Genomic DNA, 17,918 nt, shown 5'->3' with positions numbered 1-17,918 from the left:
GAAAGAGAAGGGAAAATGCTCACTGGAGTAGTTTAAAAAAAAAGTTTGCATTTAGCTTCTAACACACATAACAATGTAAGATACAGTCTCCACTAGTACCTTAACAGTATTCTCAAACTGGAGTGCCTACATTTGTCAGGGAGCAAACCCTGACCACTCAACATGCAGATGTAGGATTTTACATGAAGCACTGAAGTTGAAAAAGCTGCCTTGCTTCTTCTAGGTGGAGAAACTGAGCCCTAAGAGAGGACAGAAATTTGACAACGTTTGCAAAATGCTTATAAACCTCTTAATGAGGTTTACTAAATACTAACTTTGCAGTGCATTCTCCTCTTTTGCATCTGACTAGATGGGGGTTTGAGGAATATGAGCAAAAGGAAGCAAAACATTCCTGCAGAAATTCAATAAACTGAGCAGCATTATGAATGTCATATAAAACAGCCCGGAGCTGACAACATCACAGAATTGCAAACTGGAACTAGCAGCACTGCTAAGGTAAGCATTCCTCACTCTTCATTTGAAGCTAAGCTCTGCTGTTTCCACAGTACTGGAAAAGATGCAACTAAGTGGAAGAAAGCGCAGTATTTAAAGAAAAGAAAAAAAATAGATGCAGAGAAAATTAGCAGGACACATCTAGATGGTGCAGGCCCCCAGGTTCTGCTGAAGCACAATTCCTTAGAAAGTTGCAAGATTCTCCCTTCGCCTTCCCTCCATCCAGTACTTCCAGAGAAGTGGAAGCAAGCTGCCCGGGCAACCACAAATTCCTAATCAAAAAATACCAAGCAGCTCATGCTGCAGTGCTGAGCTGGCTACAGCTGGCAACCTCGCACTGTATCTTCCCTCCCCCTTTTTCTTTTGTGAGATGATTTAACAAGCTACAGAATCCCAAGAGACATGACAATCAACCAACAGAAATAGAGCATCGTGTCTTGAACTGTACATGTCCATCTGCACTGTTCCCTTTTGACAGACACACAAAAGGTCCGAGTTTGGAGTAAAAAAGTTGCCAAAAGGAACTTGTGCAAAAAAAATTCTGGCAGAGTGCACTTCATTCCCACCGCCTGTCATTCCCCCTGTATGGGGGGAATTGATGCACCAATTAAGTGTTTCAGGATGGCAGAAAATGTGTCACCCTCCGCTAGCTGTCTACTCTGCAAAACAGCTACGTGTTCATTGCCAGATGAAATAAATAGGATTAGAACAAGTCAAAGTTACTATTTTTTTTTTCCAGCACCCATAGTGATCTGATCCAATACACATCTCAGTGGAAATTTGGGATTTCTAGCAGGGAACCTTGCACCTAGAAGCATATAGGAATTGTGATACTTTATTTAAACATGGACGCCCTCTTCCTGGTTAAGTCTTAGATATGCCCTATACAGAGAAAATAAATACACCTCCATGTTTTCCCCCATTTCTCAGTGTAAAACAGACTGCTCGAAAGACCGGCCCTCTCCTCGCTCTGGCCCTTGACAGCCAAGCTCAGATGCTCCATTTGGCCATTGTGCCCTCCAGCCTAGGCAGGGCCATCTCCACTTCATGCCTTATCATCATGAAACCATGCCAGCTTGCTCACTTCCACAGCAAACCGGTTCTTCCTTTTCAGACCGGTTGCTGCCTAGAACTGATGCCCAAAATACTTAACAGTGGCGCTTGTGTCTGACCTGGAATAGATGAGAAACAGGTAAATAGGCCAAGTAAAGTAGAGCCAGAGAAACAAAGATTCAGAGACTGAATCACCCCTTCCCTACATCAATTAAAAAGCAAATGCAATTGTTTTGTACCAATAACTGCATCTAGAGTGCACTTTTGCCTTAGGGAGACTAAAAAAATGAGACAGAAGCTCACACAACATCCCATTTCCCTTGTGACATTGCCAAGATCAGTGACATGAGGGCTCTGAATTTACGCTGGCATTGAAGTGCTTAATTGTTCAGACAGAGAGGGAGAGGGCACTGCACACGCAGGGAGAGACCCCACACGCCTTCAGGAGATTTGCAGGGCACGGATCCCAGTACATCGAGACAAGCAGGGAGAAACATTAAGTGTAAGTAAAAAGGAAATTAGTCGCTCTGATATTGAAGACCAAATGCAATGGGAAGGGAGAAGAGGCCCTAAAGGAAGGGAGCACGGGACTGGAGAATTAAGAGCCACAACAAAGAAGAATTAAGAGCCACGACAAAGCTTCCACTTCAGCATTTGGAGCAGACTTTGCCCTTCAACACAACCCACATCAGCAGTCAAGCCATTTCACCCGCACAGCTCAGTTTAAGCATGTATCAAATCCCAGTGCTCCAGCTTAATCAGAAGTCCCTGAAGGCTAAAGAAAGACACAGCCGAGCAAGGAATTAACTGGCAACAATGCGGGACACAAACAAGGCAACTACATACCACTGCACTGACTCCAGATGAAATTCTTTCTTGATGAGCTTTTTAATTGGATGCCCAAAGAACAAGTAACAGGGAAAGGAGAGAGCAAAGACAGTACGGGCAAGAAGGCAAACAGAAAAGTGACCCCACAGTGGTTTGAATGGGAACGTTAAGGACACACCTGAGTGATCACGTTCAAAAAGCACTGTGATAAGCTCCTGCTTATGCTTGGCATGCGTCAAGCAAACGGAGACAGCATCAACTTAAGACAACAGTTCTTAAGAAAGCTTAAGAAAAGTAGGATGGAAATTAAAAAGGACATCCTTTTACTCTACAAGCATCTGTGAAATCCAGCCTGTTAAAAAGCAGGCACGAGAGTGAATGGTCAAGGCAGTAAATTATTTCCGAATCTTGAGATAGCTCCTATAAAAGTTGTCATTACTTGTCTACACTATCTGTAAAACAGAGATAAGGTTAGCGCTGAAAAATATGAGCGTGTAAGTCAGCCAGCCAAACGATATGTATTAAATGCTAAGGTCCTTCCCCTGCTAACTGCTTCTGAAGAGCTGTGGGGAAGGCCAAAAAGGCAGGTACCACTCCTTGGAGAGCTGGCAGAGACATCTGTAGACATCCCTAACACTGGTAAAATGAATAAATAATGGAACAGGCAGCAAAGAGAGCTCTTTCCCACACATTTCACTGTACACCTTAAGCTTCCAGCTCTGTTTTTATCCACCTGCCAGATTTGATTTTGCCCAGGATGACAAGCTGGCCTCAAGCAGCTTTTTTCCTCACCAGGAAAAAACACGTTTTCTTTGGGGAACATATGTGACATAAGATAATATGTTCCAAAACCCTTAAAATATTTCTGCCCAATTATCTGAAAGCATACAAAAACAGTTCTGGGCTTTTTCTCTGTTAAATACAGTTCTCCCAGCCAGGAGCTGCTTTTAGTGGCAGAGCCTTTCCCAGCCTAACATTTTTAATGTACAGGAGGAATGTATATAGGCAAGTCAGACTACTAAATCATAAACTTATGCAGGGATAAAACTCTCCATTACTTCAAACAGTTTCAGGGTCATTGCAACTCTACCCCAGCAAATAATTATATCTCAGCTGTAACAACTTATACCCATATAACTACCAGGATCCTAAGGCATTTCAGATGACTTCAAAAGCTTACCCACCACTGACAGTGACAGCTTTTGAGATGGAAAGCACAAGCTCCTTTTCTTAGACAGTAGCTCTGCATAGCTGTCTTGGAGCAGCACTGAAGACCATTAAATTGTACCCAACTTTCCTGAGGAATTTAGAAGAAAGAGCATAAGTCAAGCATGAGTGAGGTGTGGAGAAACCCAGAATCTTTTATTACCTCAAACTCAGTTAATGTCAGAGACCAAAACCTCAAGTATTGTGAAGCAATTAAGGTCAAAGCACAAGAAAAAAAAATAGCTTACTATATATTTATACACGCATAATTTAAATGCGATGTTTAACATCCAAAATTTTACTTCAAGATTCAAATTTCTTATATTTCTTAACCGCACCTCAACAGCCAACATTCACCCCATTTATCTTTGCATCTGAAAAACTGGTTCCAGACGATGCCAACCAACAAGCATACAGCAGAGCCTGTGCTGCACTGCCTGGCGCTTCTGGACACGGGAAATCATTAAAGCCTCACGAGAGTAGCTTGGGTTAAAAACGCCGCATTTGCAAGGATGAAACTCCAGGCACTATAATGGTGGCAAGAATGAGAAGACCAAGGGAAACAGCAACTCGCCTGTTTTCTGAGTCATTTTGAATTTGTATGTACAATCTATAGCATCTTTGGGCTCTCATTTCTAGGCTTGACAGGAAAGCAGAGTTGGACTCCTTACAGCAGCTCCCCTGCAGCTGAGTGGTTTCCAACACTAACCTCAGCACAGACACTGAACACCGTGCTTGAATGACGTCCTCCATGTCAGACGATCAGAAAGACTGCAGTTTGGTTTTTTTTAACCAATTCTCTTCTTTTTAGGTCTTTATTTTCAGTGAAAAGGAATGTCAAGGACACATCCTGTTTTACTCTTTCTGTGAAATAATTCCTGTTGAGGTTAAAGAAAATATTTCCGAAATGCCAAATCCAGCGCTAATTACGCATGTCCTCCAAGTTCTCTGTGTTTTCAGCTGTTTCTAACTCAATGGAGATGAGCCATAGGAGTTCAGACATATGGCTTCAGACTCCACCAGGCTGAAATGAGGCTGTAAAGAGAGCCCAACGTCACAAGGGGAACGCAAGTAATTTTAAATCGTGCAAAGGTAGTTACTAACGACACTCCAAGACAACCAGAAGCCATCCACTGGGGACCACAGGATGAATCGAGGTCATTTAAATGTCTCTTACAGCCAACACTTTATCAGACTTAACACTGTGCAGCAAGAAACTATGCCTTGAAAAAACACTGGAAAAAAGTACTAGCAAAAAAACCCCCCAAAAACCCAAACAAGTCCACAGGACATATAGTCCCTTATTTAAGTCATCTGATGGACTTCACAATCCTTGCAACAGAATCAAGACCAGGAAGCAAAGCTTTGAAGTCTCCAGAGTCCAAGGCTTTATCATAATCCTGTTCCTGCTTCCTAAAAAAAAAATGTGCTGATTTCTGAAATTAAGAGCAGTAAGGAAGGGTCTGGGGAGCCCATCTGTATCATTGCATGGGCAGGCTTCAAACCTTACCAGACACTAGGCTTCTTTAATCGGATTACATTTTAAAACCAGGCAATTTACTTTGTGATACCAAACTTGAAAGGATTTCTCGTAGTGTCTTAATTAGGATGAGGCAAAAGTCATTTCACCTAATTTCCAACCCACTTCAGCATTAGATTTGAAAGACCACCTATGACATCTTCAGCCTTGTTTGCTCTAAGAGTATGAAAACCAGCAGGCAATAGGATCAGATATAAATCTAATGAGATAATGTATTTACATAATATTTATGGCACTCACTTTTAGACAGGGTTGTGTTCTTGCATCCTTAGTATGCAGCACTACACACGCTTCCTTGTAGCTGGAAAAAGCTGGAGGTTTATTTTTAAATTTAATTTCCCTTTAAAAGAAACCATGTGTTTAAATAACAAGGGAAGAGTGCTAATATAATCTGGGTTTACCAAACCTAAACAACATGAACTCAAGCTCCGACTTTCCTTAAGCTAAATAACACAGGCTCTCTCTCAGAGAGCCTGGTAAAAACCTTGCACACACACTCCTGTTTTAAAAGCTGCTACTTCTGCAATTTTGTTAACATCCTGCTAGTTTCAGCTGTATATACTGATTTTAATCTGAAACACTTAATAGCCATGCAAGGTGGGATACATCATCAAGTCAAGAATGTACACACACACATGGTCTCAGCACTTGGCATCTTAGGGCCTCCCAAACACTTAAGAAGTTCACCTTTACTAACCATGGGCGAAAACAGCCACCTTAACACCACTGTAGGTATTAGTCTGCTACAATTCTTGGTTTAGAAAAAGTAAAAACTACACAAACACTACACAAATCCACACACTGTATAGATAAAAATAGTTCTACACTCAAACACCTTATCCAGCAGTCTGTATGCTCTACTGGATTTTCTTCCAGGACACAAACATCTAGAGAAAACTCTGCCCTGGCACACATTGTTATGGAGCATCCAGCTCCATATTCAGTTTGAGTTAAAGGGTAATCAAGAAAATTTAGCTCAGAGATTCATCCAAACTTCTCAAAGGTCATTTCCCAGTTCACATAAAGAGATTCCCTGATAAACTTTGAACATTCTCAAGTGAGCCATGGTGATTCACTGCAGGACAGAAAGCAATTTTAAATTCAGGTTTTAAAATGTGCATTTGACATGATGACCACCCAGGTACTGAATGGCATTAAAGCACCATCTTACTTTAAGCGGGGCATCTCCCCATCCATGACAGGGTGGCAGACAAGTTCAGAAAGCAGTCCTTTGGGACATAAGATATAAACAGCTCTGAAGACATAATACAGGCTCTCCAGGTTGTACACAGAAAAGAGGGCACATTCACACACTCCCGCACCAATTTCTTTCCAAACACAGCTCACATCGTCCTGCCCTCCGTCTTTAATTAAGCTTTTTACCCCTTCATCAGTCTATTGAAGATCTTTCTTTTGCTGACAGCTACAGTCCCAGGTGGACTAACATTTCAATTTATGTTTTTCTCCCTTCTGCAGAGAGCAGCTGTATTAGCTTCTTCAGTCTGTTGCTATAGAAACAAATCAATCCTCAACAGTTTTATTTTCACCAGTTTCTGTGAAATAGGGTTTATCTCATTTCCACGACTAAGCCATACTCCGGAGCGAGCTCTTTGGGACAGTGCCAGTGCCATCTCAGCATCAGTCAGGACCTCGTACCCAGCATCAATGATAAAAGGAAATGGCCCTCACCCTTATTCAAAGGCATCTTCTTCATTTCAAGAGGACACTTCACCTTGAAACGATTGCCATAGCATTACTGAGATGCAGCTGTATCCATGGAGCGGAAAAGAGCAGAGGAGTGGATGGCACAGCCTGGAATACCACGGACATGCTGGGAAAGCTCCACAGAGCACCCACCAGAAAGCTCACCCACCCTCAGCACAGAGCACCCACCAGATGTCGAGCGCTCTCTATGCGGGCAGAAGGATCACCTTCATCGAGTCCCCACAAAGAGCTGCACGCAGGCTGAATTCAGCTCAGGGTAAGCTCCTCATGAAAGGCGAAGGGCTCACATGGGAGTCAAGGCATTAACACGTTAGCTGCTGCGAGCCAGCGAAGCAGCCCCTCCAGGCGCTAGGATGGAAGGAGCTCAGCCTCCAGGAACTTCTCTTATCCTTGTCCAAGCGCAGCTGGGAGGGGCTTTCCTGTTTGGTCTGGGATGAATGCAGGTGTAATTTGTATGCATTACCTCTATTCTGTATCACATCTTTCACTTATGTCTTTTATATCCTGCTTGCTTTTCCTACAATCTCACTAGAACAATGCATTACATTAAAAAAACCCCACTGGATGAACACTGTTTCTTGGCTCAGTTGCTCCTAATATATCAAATACTGTTTCATACATTCATCTTTAGAAAGTTCAGTTCTCTGCCAAACAGCCTTAATCAGCCAGAGTAGCGTAGGACCCACGTCACAAAGTTGAGCAGCTCCACTTCCAGAAATAAATGCTATTTAGGCAGTCCATATGCAGATACAAATTACTGTACGCAGAGAGCTGCAGCAGGACAACTGCTCTCCAAGCAGAAGAGAAGGGAAGGGGAGATCCTGCTCCTCTGTACCGTCACCTGCAGGTTTCTGCCATTTCCCTCCTACTGGATCTAGGAACTGTGCGGCCTCACGAAACAAAAGTTTTCTGTTAGAACAGCCAGCTGGAGTGATTCACTCTGGCACAGCCACGCAACAACGCAAATGACTATCAAGGAAAGAAGATGGGGGAGGACAGGACCACCGCTCTCAGCAGCTAACTGCTGGACAAGCTTAAATGTAACCTTCAGATTTCACTATTAAGTGCCAAAACCTGTTTGTTAAATATTCAGTGTCCAGCTGAACTCTGTGTAGCTCCTGCCTCCAAAACACAGCACTCTAGATGTACTCAAATCTGCAGTGACATTTCTTCAGTTTTGGGACTGCAGACAAAAGTAATGGGGAACAAGACTATGGAAATGTCAGTATCTCATTGCTCAAGTATCCCATATTTGTTTACACGCATAGCTGTGGTTTTTGGTCCTGAAATTCCTACACACAGCTTAATGGTAGGATAAGAAGTTGGGGTATACAGATCAAAAAGCCAGCAGAGAATCTCACAAACATCCATCCACTCAGTCCACTGAAGTCTCACAAGCATCCCTCTGCCACCAAGGTAAACACAGAGAAATCCCCCTGCATCAATGTGCTGAATGCAGCTCTTAATTCCAGCATCAATAAAGCAAGCCCTAAAGTCTTCAAGACGCAAATTTCAAGACTGCACCTGGCATTTTAACCAAATCATCAGTACCTAGCTCAAACCGCTCCTGTGGGCACCCTGAACAAACCACCTTCTCAGTCCTCAGGCTCCTTACAGCTGTTCAGGATACTCCAGCCAGCTCTGGAGCCAGCCTTGTCATTCAGGGCATGGAAAAATAAGTAAACTGCACATCGTAGATGCATTTCACTGTTCCTTCTGTGATGGGGCAAAGCACAAATCTTATGCGAGCCCTGCAAATCATAAGAGCTGTAAAATTGTGCTCCTGGGAAGGAGTGTAACCTAGCAATCGGAAAAAAAACACCCTGGGAACCCTGCCTCCTCAGCTCTGCTCCTGTCCCCAGCCCCCCACAACGCATGGGGATGCTGCAACTACTTAAATCCTGGCATCTGTCAGTGGCCAATAACTGGCTTGGTTCTGACATCCTCAGCATCCTCAACACAATCTGACCCATCTCACTCTCCTCACCTAACATCCTGACCCACTTAACACTCCTCACACCACGTCTTAGGCCACAGTAACTCCCTCATGGAGTATTTGAGGTAAACTGTATGAGCATATGGATATTTCCAAAACCTGTTTGGCACTTCAAAACACTCTGCTGAGAAACTCTCGAAGCAAGGCAAAAATTAAGCTAATGTGTTCTCACCCTCCGTCTGACAAACACACTGGCACTCCCAAGAGAGCAAGTCCCAGGACACTGAAGGACTCAGCACGTGGGTAAAGACTGATGGGAAGTCAATAGCCAGAAGAATTCACCCCAGCCTGGACACCCACCTATATTATAGACCCAATGTTAATCAGTCACAAAGGTTTTGAGTCATTGCCTACACAGTTAAGACACTTTTACTCAGCCTTAACAGAGAGATTCCTATCTGACATGCTGTGCTCGGAGCATTTTGCTCGAAGGCTGCACCACTTCAATCAATTCACATCTTCTCCCAACTCCTTACCCATTTAATTCAGTTCTTACACATCCTTCACAGCACCACTGCACCTCCCTTCAACTTCTAACCATCTTTTCTGCCAACCATACCAGGCAGCACCAGGTTGCTGCCCTCTGCACACACGGCATGGAAACCTCGGACTGCACGCAGCGTGTCTGGAAGGAAGCAGGACAAAACTCTCCCAAGGGAGTTTCACAGAAAGGGAAACCACCTACACAACAATTTTCCTGTGCACTCCAAGCAAGCCCTGGGTGCTACATAAAAACCAAGTCCCCCTCGACAGAGGAAAACAGGTAGCATCCATGGCTTCGGTGAGCAAAGCAGGTCATGGCTAACGTGGCTTGTCCAAGGTCCCACAGCAAATTTACAGCAAGAAAAACCCAGTCCTCCCAGACACAGCCCTAATCACAGAATCATGCTGACCAAAGCAAGCAAATAAAATGTTCCAAAGCTGAATTAGAAGATCACACAGATATAAAACCCTTAAGAGTCACTGCCAATAACTGCAGCCTTCCTGAATTATTTAAAAAGTGCTTAGAAAACAATTCACAAAAAACAGCTGGTGCACACCTAACGCCTGTGGCACTAATACTCTTAGCAATACCAGCATTCAGGTATCTAATTAAAGAGAGATCCATCCTGCTTTGCTGTTTGCACGGTAGGGTGTGGAATAGAAGACAATTTAAAAGTGGGCGAGATTATTAATCACAGCACCAAGAAGAGTGAAAGACCCAGTTGTGATTTCTAACACAGCCCTGTTTTATGCGAACGCACCAGGAGTGACTTCCTTTTTACGGGGGAAGGGGAAGGTAGGGAAATGTTTTGTTTGCACCTTTACACAATCCTGGAAGCTTGGACCTTGGAGCCTAGGCTGCTGTTCCATGCCACTCAGCCACACACTGCAGGACTTGCCACTTAATCACAAGACCTGGCCACACATAATGTGATAAGATACACCTTTGAATGGACAGACACACTAACAGCCTTATCCTTACTACATATGGGGCAATTCCTCTTTTCCCCCAGTCAGCTGCTCCCTTCCCAACGGAAACGCAGCAGGCAGAGAGGTTGCAGCCAGACTCTCAAACCACCAGGAGAATGTGTAGCACTAACAAATCAATTCTTTAAATCATCCAGCCACACAAGAACAAATATGAAACCCCACTTTTTTTTTTGAACAGAAATAATTTTTCTGACTCCTAACCACATTTGGACTATTTGAAGCTACTTTAAGCGTTCAGCCATTACACCATGTCATTTCCTAAACCAAACAAAATACTCACCAGTAATAACTGCTGCAAATTGACTTGCCACTTGCTGTGGCTTCTGTGAAGCAACAACCAAATTCTTTCCCACAACAGATGTATACAAAAAGTCCTAATTCGCAGCAGAAGTTGCTCCTTGATACACTTACAGAAGATTACATATACAATCTGGGGCTCAACAGCAGCCTCAGTTTCCCCTCTCGTCAACAAAGATCCAGTCTTTTCACATCAATAGATGAAAATAAAAAGCTTTTTCTGCAGATTTGGCTTTAACACAATTCATCTCTTACTGCTATTGGCAAAACCTACTGAATACAGCTTGATATTTCAGGCCACAGATTGTTTTGTTCCTTCCTGCCTTTAACTTCACAGCAAAGCAATAAAAAAAAAATAATCCAAATTCTGCAGCCTCTGTGCAGAAGTGCCCCCAAAAACCCAAGAAACCTCATGGATTCACAAAGCATTTCTAATTTCTGGACTTGCTTTTGCTTATAAGCATTAAGCTGCATTTACATTAAGATGATTTTATCTCTAGATGCTCACTGATCTACAAGAAATGCTTTTGCTCATGCTTTATGAGGTATGTTCTGAAAATGGAGCAGCCAGGGTACAAGCAAGGAGCAGCGATTTGCACCAAGACTCCTGGACCTGGCTTTCAGCAGATTTCCAGTCCCTGAACGGATCCCAACGATCACGTTACGTGATCAGATCCCGTAGGCTGCATGGACGGCAGCACGAAGCCAAGCCTCCCCGCAAACCCTGGCAAGCCACCACCTCTTTGTAAGCCCCACCATCTGCTTTGGCAAAAGCCAGAAACCCATCTCCCTTTCCTCCACTGCTTCTCGTCCTCCCCATATCTTTCTCATTACCTCAACCTGCTGTTTGCATCCCCTTCTTCACATTAGCTTTCCACTGGGGTTTATTTTCCTGCCTAATATTTTTAGTGTCACACAGTGGCACATTCACCCCCTAGGGAGAGACCTTATCTTTAATTCTATCTTTGCATTTCCTTCTCGTTTGGCTTATCAAGGTCTATCACATCTTGCTTCCTGCTTACCTGCAGAAATTGGTGATTTCGTTTGGAGTTTGCACACGTGTCTCACACCCAGAGGGCTCAGCTCAGTGATGTAAGCAGGAAGTATGAAAGCCTCAGACCCTGACAAAGTTCACATTTAAATTGTAATAAACACAGTGGGCAGTTAAGTTTATGTGATAAAACAACATGTTCCACAGAATTTACTGCCAGGGGCATCTCCTATGACTTTATGGACCAGCATTTGCTCTGTTCACATAAAAAATGGCACAAAACAATTAGCGTCCCAGCTCAGATCAGTCCCCCAGCTAAACACAAACGCTTACCAGGTGTAATAGTAGGAATGCAGCTTCCAGCACCATGCCCACAAACGTGCTCGTTTCTTCCAGGAAATGCCTGTTTTGTACCCAATTCAAACTTTATTTTTGAGATGTCTGAAACACTGCAGAACTGCACAGCAAAAGCTGGGCCCGACACTTCAGAAGGGGAGATGGTCTTTTGAGAACAGGTAGTCCAAGCAGTAAGACTTATAAAAAAAAGGAACTAAATACCATGCTGACATCAAAGAGACCCGAAATGAGACGGAGGAAGGAACAAGGGAGTTTTGCTGGCGCAGCCGAGCGTTTATAACCCTGCTCTTGGAATGAGATTCAGGGGGCGGAGGACAGCTTAGCAGCTCCCTTATCAGGAGATATCTTTAAATATGGGAGCAGCTTCAGCAGGACCAGGAATCAAAATGACTGCACAAAAAGAGGAAGACTGCCAAAAGTTGTTTGAGGAAGGGAAAACATGAAACGCATAGAACTGACCATGGACAGGTTTCTCCACCACAACTGAGGGGTAAGAAACCCTTAATTAGAAAAATTCCCATGTTCTACCATTGGTAAAGTTTCCCACACCACACACATCCCTAAAATTAACCTGTCTTCTTTACAGCTGATCCAGACCCCTACCCCATCAACTCTGGCCACCCTCTCATCTTGCAGGCTGACTGCGGTCTTGCAAAGCAGTTGCATGAGTATCAGAGATGCTTTTCACAGGTGTCCTACTAATAAACTGTGTTTGGCTGTTATAAAAGGCAAAAGGCCATTTTTGCCAGAAGCTTCCAGCAGGACCCCCTTCTGAGGAAGCATAAAAGCAGTCCTACCCCTTTTTCTAAATACTTCCAAATCTCAATGACAAAGCTTTGTAACCTAAATTCCCTCAGATACAGCTTTATCATACATGCAAGAAACTAAATCCCTGCTCCAGATACCTATTTTGTGATTTCCTTACCCACCAGCACTGAAGACATCTATTGTTTAAGCAGCTTTCCTGCACTGCAGAGCCTTGACAACTAGCCACCAACTGAAGCACCTTAGCCTTCACCATCAACTCACTTCTTTCATTAATGCTTTCATTTAATTGGCATTGTGAATTTCTCTGGGCACATGTCCAGTCCATATTTACTGTTTTTCATTTAGAAAATGCATCTAATCATCATCAGTAAAATAAATCAAGATATAGGAATAAGATCTAAGAGAAAACCCTTCAACTTTAAAGTTATTCCAAAGTTGTTCTTGATGTGTTGCACACCTTCGGATGCTGTACTCTGGAGAAGGCAGGGGCTGGTGGGGTGGACACCACGCAGACTCTTTTCTGTCACCTCTGCCCTTCCACCCTCCTCCCACAGCATCAGGTCCCTTTAATTTGCCAATCTTCAACTTTCCATGAAGTGTCAGGAAAACAAAATTTCATATTCCCTATTTCCAAACCCTTGAAGTTATTTTTAAAGGAGTACAGAAAGGCAAAGTTAGCTATAATTAAATACCATGCCTGCTGTGGAGAACTTATTGCAACATCCTCCCTGCCCCCAGGAAGCAGGGAAACCGCAAGCGAAGGTGCTCCAGAGGAATTGCGCACCTCAACAGATGAGCAAAGAAGCCAGTAATCAGGCTTGGCACCAAGGGCAAGAGTTAATTTCACACTTTGCAGAGTGAAAACAGACCACAACAGAGACAGGGTGACACACAGGCAGAAGACAACTGCCCAAATTTCTTCTCTGATACACTAAGGCCACTTTGAAACTCAGTCTGGCTACTTTTTTTAGAAGCTGAATCCCCCAAATCCATTGTTTTGCTGCTGTACTAAGCGGACTTGAAGGAGTATGTTTGCTACTATAAAAAACCTTTCAGCAGAGCTTGTACATCTCAGAGCCATCTCACAGCCACACCAGGATGCTAAGCAATCACTTAGATTGATCCCACACTACAGAAAACAACATTTTTTGAACATTACCTAGCTTGTCCCAGCTGCTCCCCAAACAATTGTCAGGCTTCTCCTTGCAGGTAAACTTAGCAGCTGTTTCTCATAAAAACCTCATCACTATAAAATAAGCATAAGTGTCCTCCCATGAAGTCTTTTAACCCAAAGTAAATGTCCAACAAGTTGACAGAGCACCAGAAACAATCAGAAAGCCTCTAAATCATTAAAAGTCCATTTTCAATATCTAACACGCATCATTCACTGCAGTACCCAAGCCCTCAAATAATCCCCAGCTACCTCCTGCTTCCCAGTGCTGCAACCGCGCACACCATGGCCCCCCCGAACTCCCACCCCACTGCCAGTTTGGAAGAGGTGACTACAGGGAAGAGCAGACTATCCTCATGGTCACTGTCCAGCATTTGTAGCACTGAGATCAAGGAAAACTGCAGCCACTGCTTGTACAAACATGGTAGAGAGGTCACGATCCACACAGGATCATGTTCAGGGCGAGCATCCACGCGGGGTGTGCATGCAAACTCTTGTAAATCCAGGGATGCTGCAGCAGATTTCACACAGCAAGTTAACAATGCACTGCCATGACTCCCAACATGCTGGGAACACCAACACACTTCCAGAATGAGAACCATTATCATAAACATGCAAAAAGCCTGACTGTAACTCAGCAGCAGGGAGAAAAAGGTTCAGGGATTGGGAATTTTGCTGGGAGAAAGGGATCATTACAGTGTCAACTGACAGACATTTACGACAGTCAAGTTAATGCACACAGAAGCTACGAATGACAGCTGTGACATTCACCATCCTTCAGATACGTGTCTACACACAAAACCACATTTACATGTGAAAAATCACGCTAGCTGATCAGACGTCAAACAGCCTGCCCACTCCACAAATCAGCTGGTATAACAAGCAGTTGTCTTACCAGGGAAAAAAGGTCGCCGTCATCACCACGCATTGTCGGAAAGTGTGGCAGAGCTGTTAGAACAAGAGGCTGATAACACTCGTGGTGTGTATTTTACTTAACTGACCCTCTCCACTTTATCTAAACACCCTGCAAGTACATCCATCTTCTAACGTAGACAAGCCTGAAGTAGTCAGAGCAATCTCCCACTCAAAACAAGGTTTCAGAGTATTTAATATATTAAAAGAGAAGAATAAAGTTTGACCCGAGAGCAGATTTACATTTCAGAGGAGCAAATGTATGCACCAGGAAAGCACAAGCTCTCCACACCAGCAGGTCTCTGCCATTCAGCTCAATGTGCAACAGCAGATTTCTGGTAAGGTTATATGAAGGAAAAACGGATCAAATTTGGGCACAAATGGGCAAGTCATATCCCTCTAAATAGTCAGGTTGCACAGTGACAGTGTCACTCAGCACTGGACTCAAATCTCCTCCCCCTGTCCTAGTATAAACCAGTTGCTCAGGGAACAGGAACAGCAGCATTTCCAGCAGATAAGCTGAAATGGCAAAAAGCTGCAACTCAAGAAACACACCAGCAAGTGGTTTCCTTGGGAGATGCCGAAAAAAAGGGGAGGAGAAAAAAATAACAAAGGTCTAAGAGCTTCAAAACAGCACAAATTACATAGCATGGTACTTTAAATGCTGAAGCAAATGATTGAGCCCTCCATCTGCTTGTGCAGCCCCCAGTGCAGCAGGTCTGACCCCTAAACCCCACCAGCCACTGCCGATTTGAGAACCAGAGCAGAGGACTATTCCTGCAAGCCATGAAAATTACTGGGGAAGGCCAAGCATGCACAGAGCCAGAGCAGTGAGAGGATGCCTTGCCGAACACCTGGCTGCACATCTGCCCCAGTAAATTAATCCAGCAGCAATCCTCACTGTGAGAACCTAAACACATCCTGGCTTCAGAGTCAGCAGTCTCTGCTGACCCAGAGTCCTCTTCCAAACGCATCACATTTTCCCAGTTTCACCAGTCTGCAGCTACCGACAGTAACCAGCAGCATCCACAACCCGGCAGCCTGCAGCAGTCCAAGCCCTGGGGGACATGCCACCACCGGGGAGGGAGCACCCAGCCCTGGAAGCACCCGCTCCAGACAGATTCCTCTCCTCTCCCAGCCTGCCGGCCCCTGCCGCTCCTCGCCTCGGAGCATGCGAGCCCGAGGGACTCCGCCGCCAGCCCCCTCCAGCACAGCCTTCTCACACCCCTGGTCCCACAGGCAGCACCAAACCTCCAGGGCTCTCCCAGCCCATCCTCACCCCCACACGTGTGATGGATGTGAGCCCACATCCATCACAGTCTGCTGTAACATCTCATCCCATCCCCTTGGCCCTCAATTCCCATCCAACGCGCCTCCTCCTTTGGCCCACGCTAGCCCACACTCCCAGGGGACTAGCCTCCTCAGTCCCTCCATGCTCACAGCGCTGCAGCCCACATCCGTGTCCCCCAGGGCTCCAGCCCACACTGCTGAGCCCCAGAGTCCTCTAACATCCCCTTATCCCACAGCCCTCTCACCCACACGCTCCACCCCAAGAGCGCATCCAAACCCCTACAGCTGCCTCCCTGCCCTAAAACCCCTATCTCATTTCCCCCAGCCCACATCCCTAGCCCCTTGTCCCACAACCCAGCTCACGCCTTCTAGCTCCACACCCCTACAGACCCCCACACCTCCTGCCTTCTCCACCCCCAGCCCCCATAGCTCCGTGTCCCTATCCGCCCCACAGTCCTACAACACCCCAAAAGCCCACACCTCCTACCTCACCAACAGCCCTACAGCCCCCCCAAGCCCCACAGACCCCATCTCCTGCTGTATGGCCCTACAGGTCCCCCAGCCCCATACGCACCACCCCCTACCCTGTGTCCCTGAATCTCCCCACTCCATACACCCTTATTGCAGCTCCATGGCACCACAGCACCCCATCCCCATACACCCCCCCCAAACTCTAAATCCCCACAGACCGCACCTCCTGGGATCCAACCACATTCTCCCTACCTTCCCCACCTCCTGCCTCATAGCCCTCCAGCCTTCTCTGTCCGCCCACCCTATATACGCCCCTCCTGCCCCACAACCCACCAGCCCCCCAAGCCCATGCAGCCTCCCCCTCACCCAACAGGCCCACAGCCCCCTCCCCACACCCCCTCCCTCCTCCTCCCCGGCCCTACAGCCCCTCCCCAGCCCGGAGCCCCACTCCCACAACCCCACACCCTCAGGCCGCGCTCACCTGAGGAGACTGGACAGCGGGTGCCCCACACCGCCGCTCCCGCTGCCTCCTCCGCCGCCGCCTCCCCCCCCGGAGCCGCCTCCTCCGCCTCCTCCTCCCCCCCCGGAGCCACCGAAGCCGGAGCTGAGGCGTTTCCCCGATAACAGCTTCTCCACGGCGGGCAGGTTCCCGGTACGGGCGGCCTCCAGCAGCTCCTGCTCCTTCCCCATGGCCCGGCCCGGCCGCCGCCGCCCGCCGCCACCGCCTCCCGCCAAGCCACGCCCCCCCGAGTGGCCTTCCGGGGCGGGGCCTGAGGAGGCGGGGTCCGCGGGGGGGGCGGAGCCTGCGGGGAGGCCCCCGCCCCACCAGCTGTGTTCCTCTTTCAATTAACCCTTTACTCCGCCTCATTTTTTGGCTCGTTTTATTTAATTTTTATTCCTTTGAACGCGTGAGTAATATAAAAGTGGGATTCGAGCACGTGCTGCAGGGGGAAAGGAGCGGGTTTTGGTCAAATTCCATCTCCCAGATTTCTAATACGCTGGAAGAGCTGGGTGTAAAACATGCACGGGGGTTAGCTCAGGGGTGTATATACAGCATGATGCATATAAAGGAGGAATGTATATAAAGGAGGAATATCTCTGCTAGTTTTTTTCCTCCTCGGCTTTATTGGGAGGATGAATATTCACAGGTAATTTCGCAGCTATTTTCCCACAGGGAAGTCTTCGGGGAAACACGGTGTTTTGCATTGCACGCCGAGAATCAGTCTACACCGGGAAGTGAAATGGTTAGAAGCAGTTATCTACTGTATAACGCTATAAGCTAGCATAAAAAATAATTCAAATGCGGCCAGATGGTTCGTTTGAACATAATATTAACTGTATCAGCCCT

General features: G+C 45.9%; 1 protein-coding gene across 7 annotated transcripts in view; it reads right to left on the bottom strand.

The window, feature by feature from the left end:
• Positions 1 to 17,279, bottom strand: part of ANKS1A (ankyrin repeat and sterile alpha motif domain containing 1A) — a 112,178-nt gene extending 94,899 nt beyond the window's left edge. For 6 of the 7 annotated variants that reach the window (XR_012654102.1, XM_075055236.1, XM_075055234.1 and 3 more), the window contains exon 1: positions 17,052 to 17,279. Coding sequence is in view for 6 of the 7 variants with exons in the window: in XM_075055236.1 (XP_074911337.1) it covers positions 17,052 to 17,260 (209 nt within the window). In the remaining variant the exon portion in view is untranslated. Of the gene's footprint in view, positions 1 to 14,792; positions 14,846 to 17,051 lie in introns of all 7 variants that reach the window. The other variant, XM_075055240.1, reaches the window with a different exon arrangement.
• Between the last annotated feature and the right edge of the window lie 639 nt (positions 17,280 to 17,918).

This window comes from Buteo buteo, chromosome 23 (genome assembly GCF_964188355.1).
Source record: "Buteo buteo chromosome 23, bButBut1.hap1.1, whole genome shotgun sequence".
Classification (NCBI taxonomy): domain Eukaryota; kingdom Metazoa; phylum Chordata; class Aves; order Accipitriformes; family Accipitridae; genus Buteo; species Buteo buteo.
This window is presented reverse-complemented; position numbering and strand designations above follow the sequence as displayed.